Source organism: Mytilus californianus, unplaced genomic scaffold (assembly GCF_021869535.1).
Source record: "Mytilus californianus isolate M0D057914Y unplaced genomic scaffold, xbMytCali1.0.p SCAF_5, whole genome shotgun sequence".
Lineage (NCBI taxonomy): Eukaryota > Metazoa > Mollusca > Bivalvia > Mytilida > Mytilidae > Mytilus > Mytilus californianus.
Window position 1 is genome coordinate 25,479,134 of NW_026262701.1, and position 14,957 is coordinate 25,494,090.

The following is a 14,957-nucleotide window of genomic DNA, read 5'->3' on the forward strand; positions in this document are numbered from 1 at the left end:
CTAATCAGTGAAATTCCTAGCTCCTGAACAGCTTACTTATCGCAATTGGAAAACAAAAACAATATTACAAGGCTCTCGACACTTCATTGAAGCAGTGTGCTTAATCCAACTGTACTGATTATACTGATTGTTTTCTGGTATTTTTGAAGAAAAGCTAATAGTGCAGAACATACTAGAGCAGTGATTTCCAGGTCTTCAGAGTTTTACTGGACATTTTGGTCTGGTAACAAGGGATGATTTAGAGGACCGAATAAACTATAACTGGACCAAATAAAACTCACCATTTGATTATTTATCTCTCTGCAAATAGTGTCACAGTACAAATGCAGTAGTACCATGTATTTTGATAAATACAAAAAAAAACTCAACACAAGATTGATTGATTGTTGGTTACTTAATGTCCAGTGGCAAATATTTCATGCATGTTTAGGACGATCAAAACACAAGAGATAATTGGAAAAGTGTCTAGAATACGCCAGTTCTGAGATACAGTAGTCAATAGTTACTAACTGTTAGTTGTATCTGTCTTGTGACTTCACTATGTTCACCACATGACCAAAATGTAGGCATCGTCACTTCCAACACATGTTGAGAGAATGGGTGAAAAGGTTTGATGTTATACTCAGTGCATGAAATATTCATGAAATTAAAATCTAATTAGTTGGTCACCCTCTCTTTAAACAGTTGTACACGACTTGAGATTATGTACCTACGCCTACGGAACATAAATAATTTCTAGACTACCCTGCAGAATCCTGAAGATGCTTGAAACTTTAATAGTGCAGGGATACAGGTGCACCTTCTATCTGGTAAATGATGTCATAAGGGCATGCATATCTTAAGATCTTTTCTACTGTAAGCTAAAGACATAATTCGAGAAATAGCCTATTGGTTATCTACCCACAGGAAACACACTAATTAAGATGCTAATAAAGGATATTGGAGGCTGTAAAAATGGTGTCACAAACAAAATGGTAAACAAAGGTCAACAACCACAATAACAGTATACCTTTGTATAAATTCTTCCGTTATATAATACACTACAGGAAATTGATGATACATGCATGTATTGCCATTTATAGATTTAAAATTTTAAACATATTAAAATAAGGAGATGTGGTATGATTGCCAATGAGACAAATTGAAATATCCACCAAAGTTCAAATGAAATGGATGTAAGCAATTACAGGCAACCGAAATAATTAAAAAAAAAAATACTGTATAGTCAGCTATAAAAGGCCCCGACATGAAAAATATGAAACAATTCAATCATGTCAATTGAGAACATGTACATAAGCTAACATTAGAATGAGGGAAGATTTTTTTTCTAACTCAGTGGGTTAGAGGGCTGCCATTAGATCTCAAACATGTCAAAGCTGCAGGTTGGAATCCTGCTTGTACCATCCCTGAATTTTCACAAATCCGGGTCTATTCCCCCAAAATCATGTTCGCTCCCATTCACATTTGCCCCCTTTCACATTCGCACCCTACACATGTACATTCGCATCCGTTTAAAAGGTTATGTTTTAAATATTTTTTTAATCCTGCTTTAGTTAGTGTATATAGCTATAAAATAAAGATAACTAGTTTTTTTTGTGTAAAAATGAAGTGACATTCTAACTAGAGGCTCTAAAGAGCATGTGTCGCTCACCTTGGTCTATGTGCATATTAAACAAAGGACACAGATGGATTCATGACAAAATTGTGTTTTGGTGATGGTGATGTGTTTGTAGATCTTACTTTACTGAACATTCTTGCTGCTAGGGCAATAACTCCTGTAGGGGTCAATTGACAATTTTGGTCATGTTTACTTATTAGTAGATCTTACTTTGCTGTACATTATTGCTGTTTACAGTTTATCTCTATCTATAATAATATTCAAGATAATAACCAAAAGCTGCAAAATTTTCTTAAAATTACCAATTCAGGGGCAGCAACCCAAAAAGTGTTGCCTGATTGGTCTGAAAATTTCAGGGCAGATAGATGTTGACCTAATGAACAATTTTTTCCCGTCAGATTTGCTCTAAATGATTTGGTTTCAGAGATATGAGCAAAAAACTGCATTTTACCCTATGTACTATTTTTTAGCCATGTCTGCCATCTTGGTTCGAGGGCGGGGTCATCGGACACATTTTTTAAACTAGATACCCTAATGATGATTGTGGACAAGTTTGGTTCAATTTGTCTTAGCAGTTTCAGAGGAGAAGATTTTTGTAAAAGATTACAAAAATTTACGAAAAATGGTTAAAAATTGAATATAAAGGGTAATAACTCCTTAAGGGGTCAACTGACCATTTTGGTCATGTTGACTTATTTGTAGATCTTACTTTGCTGAACATTATTGCTGTTTACAGTTTATCTCTATCTATAATAAGATTCAAGACAATAACCAAAAACAGCAAAATTTCCTTAAAATTACCAATTCAGGGGCAGCAACCCAAAAACCTGTTGCCTGATTGGTCTGAAAATTTCAGGGCAGATAGATCTTGACCTGATAAACAATTTTACCCCCGTGTCAGATTTGCTCTAAATGCTTTGGTTTCAGAGATATAAGCCAAAATCTACATTTCACCCCTATGTTCTATTTTAGCCATGGCGGCCATCTTGGTTGGTTGGCCGGGTCACTGGACATATTTTTATAAACAAGATACCCCAATGATGATTGTGGCCAAGTTTGGTTAAATTTGGCCAAGTAGTGTCAGAGGAGAAGATTTTTGTAAAATTTAACGGACGACGGATGCCAAGTGATGAGAAAAGCTCACTTGGCCCTTTGGGCCAGGTGAGCTAAACATGTATTAAAACAGGTTTTGTTTTGTGAATCATTTAGACGAAATGAATAATGAATATTGTCATGATGATCAAAGGCCAAGTCATTCGTCTCTAAGACTTGTAAAAGAAAGGCGGAAAATACCAAACATTGCCAAATGGCTATCAACCTAGTCACAATGACATTGCTACAACAACAAATAAAACAAAAACTGGGCTACAATTAAAGCACATGTTTATTAGGTGCATAAGTCTGTGTGGGGTTTACTTGATAAGAGAATAGTGGCCCAATACTACAGAATAATGGGCCCAAGATATAAAGAATACAGAAATGAAGGACCCAACATCCATACCCTCTACTATGTTTGGCGATGTTGTATGTCATACTGGTCCAAACACACACGAAATCAAAGGGGCCAGGCTGTTAAAAACAATTATCTTTCATATTTTCTATTTAAAATCTTCATTGTTTTCCCTCCTAACAAGCTAACTACTTGTATTTTACTTAATTTTAACACCAAGGCTACTTAACTGAAATCAGAAATCATGATGTTCAAACACATACAGTGACATAACAATATAAATACCAATTTAGCTTTGTAAATACCCATTAATAGTAATCATAAATAATTAACATTTAATAATTAATGATCATCACCCAAAAAAATATATCATTTAAAAAATTCACGAATTTTTATTCATGAAAATAAAAATATTTTGATATATATATACATCTGACATGTCTGAAAGTACATCTAATAGTTCAACCTGATTTGGATAAAAATTAGGTGTGAATGAACTCAGGGGCCGAACGTGTTTAGTGCGAACATGTAGAGCATTTAGAGTGCGAATGTGTTTTGGGAGCGAATGGAACAGATACAAAATGTACCAATTTTCACCATCAAGGTGCTACGACCAACTACTACTGTTTCATTTGAGTGCTTGTAAGTAAGTACCTGGCAGTATAATAGATATTATCTGTGATCATCATGTGGATGACAGGGAAATGTCTATAGGGGTCATGTCATGTAAAGCATGTAAAGGGACCAGTCAGATTTTCGAGTGCAATAAGTAGGTTGTCCTAGATCTGTAAGTAGCTGCGGAACTGTTGCTCAAAGGTCTTTTAATATGATATTTTTTGACAATTTGCGGACCTCGACATCTTTGGTCCCAAAATTGTCAAAAAATATCATAACATAAGGACCTAGGCTATGTCGTGATCATTACGAGTATGAGCTCGGTCTAAGATGGATGGTACACACTATGTAGCATGGAAAAAGAAAATGGGACGAGTTTAGAATATGGAGATGGTTGCGTGTTCATCGAAAATATTTATATACCTGTAGGGGCGTAGTTTCTTCGTCGTCAGTGCTATCAACCCCCACTCCTTCGTCCAGCAAAGCCTGAACTGAATGGCCATCACCGTGTTCGCAGGCATGGAGCAACTGACGGACGCGATCCATGATTATATCACGTCATTTTGGTTATTTGTGTTAGTTTCTAAACTTGTTATTTATATTCTTTAACTCCATTCTCTAAATATATTCATCCTTTTCGAAATTATTATTGTTTTTATTCACTCAGAGAAAATACGATCACCAAGTCCACCATCTTGGTTCCGCTCAATACGTCACAAGTTTTCTTGGCTATGCTTGAATCACTTTTTAGATTGTAGAACTATCACATACTGTATATGTATATTTTGATTATAAAACCAGTGCTACTTATGAACACAAGAAAGGATGAAAAATACATAGTGGAAGGCTCCTTGGTCTGCCTTGGGTCCGTATTTTATTTTGATGCATTGACTGTTGTTCAAGGTTCAGTTATAAATATCATATACTTTGGAACAACATTATCTAGTTTATTTCTGAAATACTATTGAATGAGTTTTTTCATAGTACTGTAGATGTACATTTGTATAGAATTTAGAAATGACAAGAAATCGGCGAAAAACCTTCCTATTGGGTAGATGTGTATTCCTCCATCTTGGATTGTAAAATGGTAGAAAACAATCGGTCTAGATCCCTAATAAACTATGCAAATTTTGAGAGAGGAATGTAATTAATTTGTAAAACCTTTCTTCTGAATGAAGAAACGTAAGTGTTTAATTTCATTATAAGGTCTGTTTTTACATATACAATATTTATTTGTTTGATTTTATTTTTTTCTCTCAATCTAATCACATAAGGGGAGATAACTCAAAAATAGCCTGGTCAAAGTTAAATATAAACAAGTTTGAGCTTTCTAAAAAGCTGTAGACTGCTTCGCTCTATCCTTATTTAAGGATATATGACTTGACTCAAGCTAGCGAACAATTGTAGCGAACAATTAGGAGGTATAACTAAAAACCACAATTTCACATAAGACAATCACGTTTTTTTTCGAGCTAGCGAACAATTACAGAGACATAGCGGACAATTATGAGAATATTCAAAATATTAAACAAAAACGAATAACGACTGTAAAGGTAATATAGAGGAGACATTATCGTATCTAATAAGACAAACTCTAGAATGGTTTATGTTTAAAAATCTGAAGTTAAGTTTAAAAAAACTGAAATTGTAAAAACGAAAAGGGGGAGGGGGCATACATTAAGTTGATTTTTGACCCATTTATAGAGATTGTGACGGTACATGACTGCATAGGTGATGCAGCTGAGTAATTAGCGTATCTATTAAGATAAACTCCAGGATGATTTATATTAAAAAATCTGAAGTTAGGTTGAAAAAACTGTAATTAAAAACGAAAAGGGGGGATACCTTAAGTTGATTGTTGACCCATTTATAGAGATTGTGACGGGCAACGACTGCATATAGGTTATGTAGAGGAGACATTGGCGCAACGTTTAGGAAAATCTCCAGAGTGGTTTATGTTCGAAAATCTGAATTTACGGTTAAAAAACTGAAATTGTGAAATTGACAAAATGAGATAAGGGGGGAGGGGGGGGGGGTAGACTAATATAAGTTCATTTTGAACCAATTTATAGAGATTGTGACGGGCAACTACTATATTGGTGTTGTAGAGGAGACATTGGTGCATCGCTTAGGAAAATCTCCAGAGTGGTATATGTTCGAAAATCTGATGTTACGCTTAAAAAAAACTGAAATTGTGAAATTGACAAAATGAGATTAGGGGGGTAGGCCAATTTAAGTTAATTTTGGACCAATTTCAAGAGATTGTGACGGGCAACGACTATATAGGTGTTGTAGAGGAGACATTGGCGCATCGTTTAAGAAAATCACCAGAGTGGTTTATGTTCGAAAATCTGAAGTTACGGTTAAAAAACTGAAATTGTGAAATTGACAAAATGAAATTATTGGGGTAGGGCATTAAAAGAAAATTTTGGACTATTTTAAAGAGATAGTGACCGACAACGACTCTAAAGATGTTGTAGAAGAGACATTGATGCATCGCTTAGGAAAATCTCCAGAGTGGTTTATGTTCGAAAATCTGAAAATACGCTTAAAAAAAAATGAAATTGTGAAATTGACAAAATGAGATTAGGGGGGTTGGCCAATTTAAGTTAATTTTTGACCAATTTCAAGAGATTGTGACGGGCAAGGACTATATAGGTGTTGTAGAGGAGACATTGGCGCATCGTGTTAGAAAATCTCCAGAGTGGTTTATGTTCGAAAATCTGAAGTTACGGTTAAAAAACTGAAATTGTGAAATTGACAAAATGAGATTAGGGGGTAGGGCACTAAAAGAAAATTTTTGACCATTTTAAAGAGATTGTGACGGACAACGACTATAAAGGTGTTGTAGAGAAGACATTGGCGCATCGTTTAGGAAATTCTCCAGAGTGGTTCATGTTCGAAAATCTGAAGTTACGGTTAAAAAACTGAAATTGTGAAATTGACAAAATGAGATTAGGGGGTAGGCCAATTTAAGTTAGTTTTGGACCAATTTCAAGAGATTGTGACGGGCAACGACTATATAGGTGTTGTAGAGGAGACAATGGCCCGTCGTTTAAGAAAATCTCCAGAAAGGTTTATGTTCGAAAATCTGAAGTTACGGTTAAAAAACTGAAAATTTTATTGTGAAATTGACAAAATGAGATTAGGGGGGTAGGGCACTAAAAGAAAAATTTGGATCATTTTAAAGAGATTGTGACGGGCAACGACTATATAGGTGTTGTAGAGGAGACATTGGCGCATTTTTTTTAAAAATCTCCAGAGTAGTTTATTTTTCGAAAATCTGAAGTTACGGTTAAAAATCTGAAAATTTTATTGTGAAATTGACAAAATGAGATTACGGGGGTAGGGCACTAAAAGAAAATTTTGGACCATTTTTAAAGAGATTGTGACGGACAACGACTATATAGGTGTTGTAGAGGAGACATTGGCGCATCGTTTAAGAAAATCTCCAGAGTGGTTTATGTTCGAAAATCTGAAGTTACGGTTAAAAAGCTGCAAATTTTATTGTGAAATTGACAAAATGAGATTAGGGGGGGGGGGGGGGGGTTAGGGCACTAAAAGAAAAATTTGGACCATTTCAAAGAGATTGTGACGGGCAACGACTATATAGGTGTTGTAGAGGAGACATTGGCGCATCGTTGAAGAAAATCGCCAGAGTGGTTTATGTTCGAAAATCTGAAGTTACGGTTAAAAAACTGAAAATTTTATTGTGAAATTGACAAAATGAGATTAGGGGGGTAGGGCACTAAAAGAAAAATTTGGACCATTTTAAAACGACTATATAGGTGTTGTAGAGGAGACATTGGCGCATCGTTCTCCAGAGTGGTTTATGTTCGAAATCTGAAGTTACGGTTAAAAAACTGAAAATTTTATTGTGAAATTGACAGTAATTTTAAAGTGATCATTTGATTAAGCATTTAAAGGGGCTTGATAGTGCTTTCTTTTTTCGATATCTTTTAGTAGTAGTCATTCAAAATTCGTAATTTGTCTAAATAAACATATCTTTAATAAATAAATATCACAAAATGATAAAGAAAAAACATACGGAAACAGAAGAAAATGGTTTATTTATTACAATAACAAAAATAGACATAATTTGAAATGCTTACGTTTTCCCTTTTCTTTAGATTACTACGTATACGTATTCGTGAACATATACATGCAAACAAATTAATATTTTCCTCTCATTCTACGTTTAGAATTAACAATGGGAATGGAATTAAATGAGGTTTTTCTAAACATTTAATTATGTATACTTCTGTTAATATTTGAAATGTATATTCTTATTATTTAGTTACTTTTTGTTGGGTTGCTTAATGATTGACGTTTGCACTTCATTTAGTTTTATTTATACCAAATGAATACTCATTCATTTTACAATAACAATAACAATAGGTCTTGACAAATTACTTCATTTGATTTAAGGATGAAAATGCAAAGGGATACTGAATTGCACATAACTATTACATCTTATTTACTTTTGTTTTAATGAGTTTGGACAGATGGGCATAAATCCTTCATTTGAAACAATTAAACTTGTTATAAAATATTGTAAGAGGAAATCTGTCTCTGAAACCAATTAATCCACCTTAAAATTTGATGGTTCTAACCTTAGAGATTTGGTAAATTGTTTTAAATGGCTTTCTATAATCATTATCATGATAATCTATCATGTGTCTCTAGATTTCAATTCATGTTTTATCAAAGAAACAGGGGGGGGGGGGGGGGGGGGGGGGGGGGGACACACACATTGAATGAAAAGTGATATTACATGTTTAATATAACATAACAAAATAACATATATATTCGACATTTAACATATATAGTTTAAGAAAGGTCGTAATGGAATTGTAGCAAACTTTGCACACTTTTAAATGACTTTGTAAATCAACAAAAAATACTCTAGCGTTATGGTCATTATTTTTCATAACAATTCTTTCAGTGGAATTTTGACAAAGTCGTGTATTTCTTCCTGAAAAGGTTCTGTTTCGTACACATCGCTATGTGTGATTTCTCGAAATTTCTACATTTTCTGCTATTTATCCATAGCAAGTTAACTTCTCCAGCTAAAATTTTACCGCTGGTAAATCATTTGTTATTTGTCTCATAATTGTTAAATTCATATAATGGCACTCATACATATAAGTTTTATAACATCAAGAATCAATTTCAAATAAATTTCAAACCTTCGTTCAGTTTAATAAAGGAAATAAAATACGAAACATTCTTACACATTTTTCAAATATTCACAAATTGAACTTATATACCCGTATATATAATGTTTTGGTGAAACACTTATATTTTCTTTCCTCCTTCATATTCAACTGACTTGCCGATTGCAGCCTGCAACCAACAGTCCGTTCCGGTATCACTTGATCCAACTCTTTATTGGAATGATTGAAATCTACATTGTAATCACAAGTAAATTTATCTACAAAACTACTTTTGAAATACCAAATGGTTTTTTTTTCAATTCTTAATTTTCATCCTTATGATACTTTACTTCAGAACTTGTTCCTGTATTGTTATGAATTTCAGTTAATGGCCAATTTCTTAGTGAAAATTCGTCTAAATTCCATTTAATAGATACATTTAATAACGCTTACCGTTACCTTGGTGGCATTTTTGCTTCAAATAATAAAGAATTCCCTAATCATACTGCTGAAATTTACCCCAGAGAACTTACTTTAAATAAAAGTAATACTTGTATAAACAGCAATACTTTTGCTTTTTTCAGATTTTGACATATGATAACATTTCAGTTTCATACGAAAAAATTCGTAAGGGTTCCGTGAAACCCAGTGTCTCGCCTACTTTTGCTGTTAGTCGCAGGCTCAACAAAAATGGGGAAATAATTATTAAAAATTTTCCTCTAGATACTATCTTTTGATTGTAAGAAGCTTCTGTTCAAGTTTGGAAAGAATCCAGGATGGTTTATGAATCTAATAAATGTTTTAAAAACTTTAACTGCAGACTGTATGTAATGTTAACTGGAAGAAAAACTAAGTCCATTTATAAGTAATATACGGAAAAACAGGAAATTTTTTTTACAAAATTTTCTTCTGGATACTATCTTATGATTATAAACAAGCTTCTGTCCAAGGTTGGTACAAATCCAGGATAGTTTAAGAAAGTTATTAAAATTTGAAAAAACTTTAACTACAGAGTGAATGTAATGTTAACTGGCAGAAAAACTAAGTCCATTTATGAGTAAAATACGGATAAACAGGATTTTTTTTTACAAAATTTACTTCTGGATACTATCTTATGATCATAAACAAGCTTCTGTCCAAGTTTATACGAAATCCAGGATAGTTTAAGAAAGTTATTAAAATTTCAAAAACTTTAACCACAGAGTGAATATTTGTGGACGCCGCCGATGACGTCGGACGACGACGACGACAACGCCGACGACGGAATGTAGGATCGCTATGTCTCGCTTTTGCGACAAAAGTCGCAGGCTCGACAAAAATCAAAAGAAAACTTCACGACGACAAAATAGACGATTGTGTGCCCTGGTTCGTTTTAAAGCGTGAATTGATCGGTCTTTTTCGAGTGTTATCATGTTTTTTTCGTGTGAATATGGTGTAAAATGTTAACTAACAGACTTCTTCTCTTTTCGTAAGACGGGAAATAAAAGTTTAAAAAAACGTCAAAGGTAAAAACATCAATTGAAGTTATACACGTTGAATATAAAATTATCCTTAGAATGCTCTTTTTGAATATTCAAAAATGTGTAATAAAGCCATCTGTAGGGTGTAAGTAGGTGAAATTCTAACTTAAAAACCGATCTAAAATTGATACTTTAAGTCAGAAGAGCATAAGTTATGGAACAAAATAACATTTGGTTGAGACAAATTGGAGTTAAAGAGAACGGAAATGAAAATTTCAGCAATTTTTCTATTTGTAAAGGAGTATAACTCTACAACGGTAAAAGTGACGCCACCAAAATTAAAATTTGATCTGTGTTTTGTGGTAATAAGCATCGTTTGTTGATTTTGGTTCATAAGTGTTTCTCGTTTCTCGTTTTTTATATAGATGAGACCGTTGGTTTTCCCGTTTGAATGGTTTTACACTAGTAATTTTTGGGGCCCTTTATAGATTGCTGTTCGGTGTGAGCTAAGGCTCCATGTTGAAGACCGTACTTTGACCTATAATTGTTTACTTTTATAAATTCTGACTCGGATGGAGAGTTGTCTCATTGGCACTCATACTACATCTTCTTATATCTATATATTGTGTATAAGTTTTATGACAATTGGTTGAGGCAAACTAAAGTTAGAGAACGGAAACCAATTTTGGGACGTACGGACACAGGGACGTTCAAACGGACAAGGGTAAAGTTTAATGCCCCTCCGCTACGGCGGGGTCATACTAAGCTAAAAAATATTGATAGGTTATCGAGTTCCTTTTTGTGATATATGATTTTTTTTTTAAATGGGGCGAAAAGGATGACTCGGACTTTTACATTAAATTTAGCATTGGCATTATTTGGGACATACGGATGAACGGACGTACAGACGGACAAGGGTAAAGTTTAATGCCCCTCCGCTTCGGCGGGGGCATAATAAGCTAAAAAATATTGATAGGTTATCGAGTTCCTTTTTGTGATATATGATTTTTTTTTAAATGGGGCGAAAAGGATGACTCGGACTTTTACATTATATTTAGCATTGGCATTATTTGGGACGTACGAATGCACGGACTTACAGACGGACAAGGGTAAAGCTTAATGCCCCTCCGCTACGACGGGGCATAATAAGTTAAAAATATTGATAGGTTATAGAATTCCTTTTTGTGATATTTTTTTCACTAGAATTATTTCACACGCGAGTAAATGTAAAAATATTTATTTTCTAAAAAAATATAAGTTCGATATCGCACAGCTAATTCTTCTAAAATCTAGAAACAACTGATTAACATAAAAGTTGACAAACACTAAAATTGGAACACGTGCAACCTAGTTCACGGGAAAGATAATAAACCGTTATTAGCTACCACAGACGAACATCTATCAACTCTTGCCATAAACTTGCGTATCGTCCCCATAACATTTATGAATTTGACAGATGCTGAGTTCGGACAGAGAAAACAATAAACATTGATATAAAATTTTAAATTCAAATCAAAGTTGTGTTTTAAATTTCGTTTTTGTATTACTGTTCTCTCATATTTTCCATTATTTTGTAAAAAAAAATTGAAATTGTCTCAGTCAAATAATTTGACAAAGTTTATCAGAAGTTTAGCTATTACCCTATTATACTCAACGAAGCTCGGAGATAAATGTACGTTCACCCGTTAGAACGTTTAACGACCGTTGACTCGTCGAAAAAATGGAAGGGGTGTGGTTTGGTCATTCAAGAAGATAATTCCAAAGCTTTCAGACAAATTACTTCTTTATTTCAGCAATCACTTCTTTTTTATTAGTAAAATAAAATTAATAGGACTGTATTATATTTCTTTCCATTTTTGGGGACCATTATTATCAATTATGTTGTGTGCAGTATACAAATATGTAATAATGTGCACGTTTACAAACATCCATGTTTTATGTGGATGGCGAAGGAGTTGACAGAAAGAGATATGCAAAAAGAATATAAAATGACATTGTCAAAGTTTTAGGACCCTGTTATTTCAATATAAAAAAACACTTACTTCATTGTCGTGTTTGTGGACTACCGACTCAAGAGAATGTTGATTTCAACAAAGTGTGTTGTAAACGGTGAAAAATATTGATGTACTTTTTTATACAACTATAAAAAGTAACATCATTCCATTATACAAGGTAACCCCCCCCCCCTATTTTTATTTCACCTAACTTCAGATTTCCAAACATAAACGATTCTGGAGTTTTCTAAATAGATATGCCAATGCCTTCTCTAATGTCTCCCCTACGTTACATATACAGTCGTTGCCCGTCACAATCTCTATAAATTGGTCTTCAATCATCTTAAGGTACGCCATCCCTCGTTTTTACCATTTCAGTTTTTTAACCGTTTGAACCATCGTCATCCCCGATCATTGTTTCAACAGACATAGACCTGAATCTGAATAAGTACGTTACAGGGCCAGGATATGGCATCAATGGCAACGGAAGAGCTGGAAAATTAGTCCAACGATGTGAGAGCAACCGAAGTTTTAAAGATCTCAATTGTCTTGGCAAACACAAGATTGTTTGGTAGTCTATTCCAATAAAATATTGTTCTTAATACAAAGAATGACTGTTTATATTGTTCAGATTTGCTAGGTGGAATTTTGAAACACCGGCTGCTGTTTTGTACAAATTTATCACAATGTTGGTTGTTTTATAGACCTATCTATCTTGGACGAAATAAATATTAAATTCCATGAATTTGAAAAAATCACAGATATATCTTATTTTGATTAAACCCCATATCCCCTTGTTAGTCTATTGGTATGCAAGTAGAACTCTTTTGTAAGGGAAAATTTAAGAGTTCCAACGTTCGAGACCAAAGTGGTGGTATTGTGATGGGCATGCTCATACAAATTAGGGATGTGTAATTGGTTCAACCACTTCTAGTCAATTAAGCTAAAGAGTTTAAAATGCATTGCAGCTTTTAGGAGCAAAAGGAAAGAGTATTTTGCTGTCAGAATAATGCATGTGAATGTGGTGACAGGTATTTAAGGGAATATTTTAATACATTGAGATCTACATGCATATCAATATAACTATCTTACTCATGATGTTGTTGAAATATTCACCTCACCCATTATGTTGATCCTTAGTATGGATAAATAGTTCCAAGTGGACATCAAGCAACCAATAAACAATCATTACCATATATACATATAATGAAAACAACTATATCAAAAAATATTTAACATTTTTTTTGGATACATACACATATTTAAATTTTATTCAACATATGTCATTTACCTAACTAACATAATTCCTCTTGTTAAACTGCATTTGCTATGCTTCCTTAATATATACACATGTATGAATTTTAATGAAAATTCACGCAGACAAATATAAAAAAGAAGATGTGGTATGATTGCCAATGAGACAACTCTCCACAAGAGACCAAATGACACAGAAATTAACAACTATAGGTCACCGTACGGCCTTCAACACACAATGAAAAAAATACAATAAAAAAAAATTCGCTCGCTCGCCCCATATTTTTTGGAACTTTTGTTCGAAGAACTACAAATCAAATTGGTGTGGCCTAACTTCAGATTTTCGAACATAAACCACTCTGGAGATTTTCTTAAACGATGCGCCAATGTCTCCTCTACAACACCTATATGATCGTTGACCGTCACAATCTCTTTAAAATGATCCAAATTTTTCTTTTAGTGCCCTACCCCCCCTAATCTCATTTTGTCAATTTCACAATAAAATTTTCAGTCTTTTTAACCGGAACTTCAGATTTTCGAACATAAACCACTCTGGAGATTTTCTTAAACGATGCGTCAATGTCTCCTCTACAACACCTATATAGTCGTTGCCCGTCACAATCTCTTTAAAAGGGTCCAAATTTTTCTTTTACTGCCCTACCCCCTAATCTCATTTTGTCAATTTCACAATAATATTTTCAGTTTTTTACCATAACTTCAGATTTTCGAACACAAACCACTCTGGAGATTTTCTAAAACGATGCGCCAATGTATCTTCTACAACACCTATATAGTCGTCGCCCGTCACAATCTCTTTAAAATGGTCCAATTTTTTCTTTTAGTGCCCTACCTCCCCTAATCTCATTTTGACTATTTCACAATAAAATTTTCAGTTTTTTAACCGTAACTTCAGATTTTCGAACATAAACCACTCTGGAGATTTTCTTAAACGATGCGCCATTGTCTCCTCTACAACACCTATATAGTCGTTGCCCGTCACAATCTCTTTAAACTGGTCCAAAATTAACTTAAATTGGCCTACCTCCCTAATCTCATTTTGTCAATTTCACAATTTCAGTTTTTTAACCGTAACTTCATATTTTCGAACATAAACCACTCTGGAGATTTTCTTAAACGATGCGCTAATGTCTCCTCTACAACACCTTTATAGTCATTGCCCGTCACAATCTCTTTAAAATGGTCCAAATTTTTCTTTTAGTGCCCTACCCCCGTAACCTCATTTTGTCAATTTCACAATAAAATTTTTCCGTTTTTTAACCCTATATTCAGATTTTCGAACATAAACCGCTCTGGAGATTTTCTTAAACGATGCGCCAATGTCTCCTCTACAACACCTATATAGTCGTTGACCGTCACAATCTCTTTAAAATGGTCCAAATTTTTCTTTTA

General features: G+C 33.9%; 1 protein-coding gene across 1 annotated transcript in view; it reads right to left on the bottom strand.

Moving 5' to 3' along the window:
* Nucleotides 1-4,406, bottom strand: part of LOC127702987 (ankyrin repeat and SAM domain-containing protein 6-like) — a 45,931-nt gene extending 41,525 nt beyond the window's left edge. The window contains exon 1 of the mRNA XM_052207352.1: nt 4,107-4,406. Within this exon, the coding sequence (XP_052063312.1) occupies nt 4,107-4,229 (123 nt within the window). The 5' untranslated portion in view covers nt 4,230-4,406. The remainder of the gene's footprint in view (nt 1-4,106) is intronic.
* Nucleotides 4,407-14,957: the final 10,551 nt, after the last annotated feature.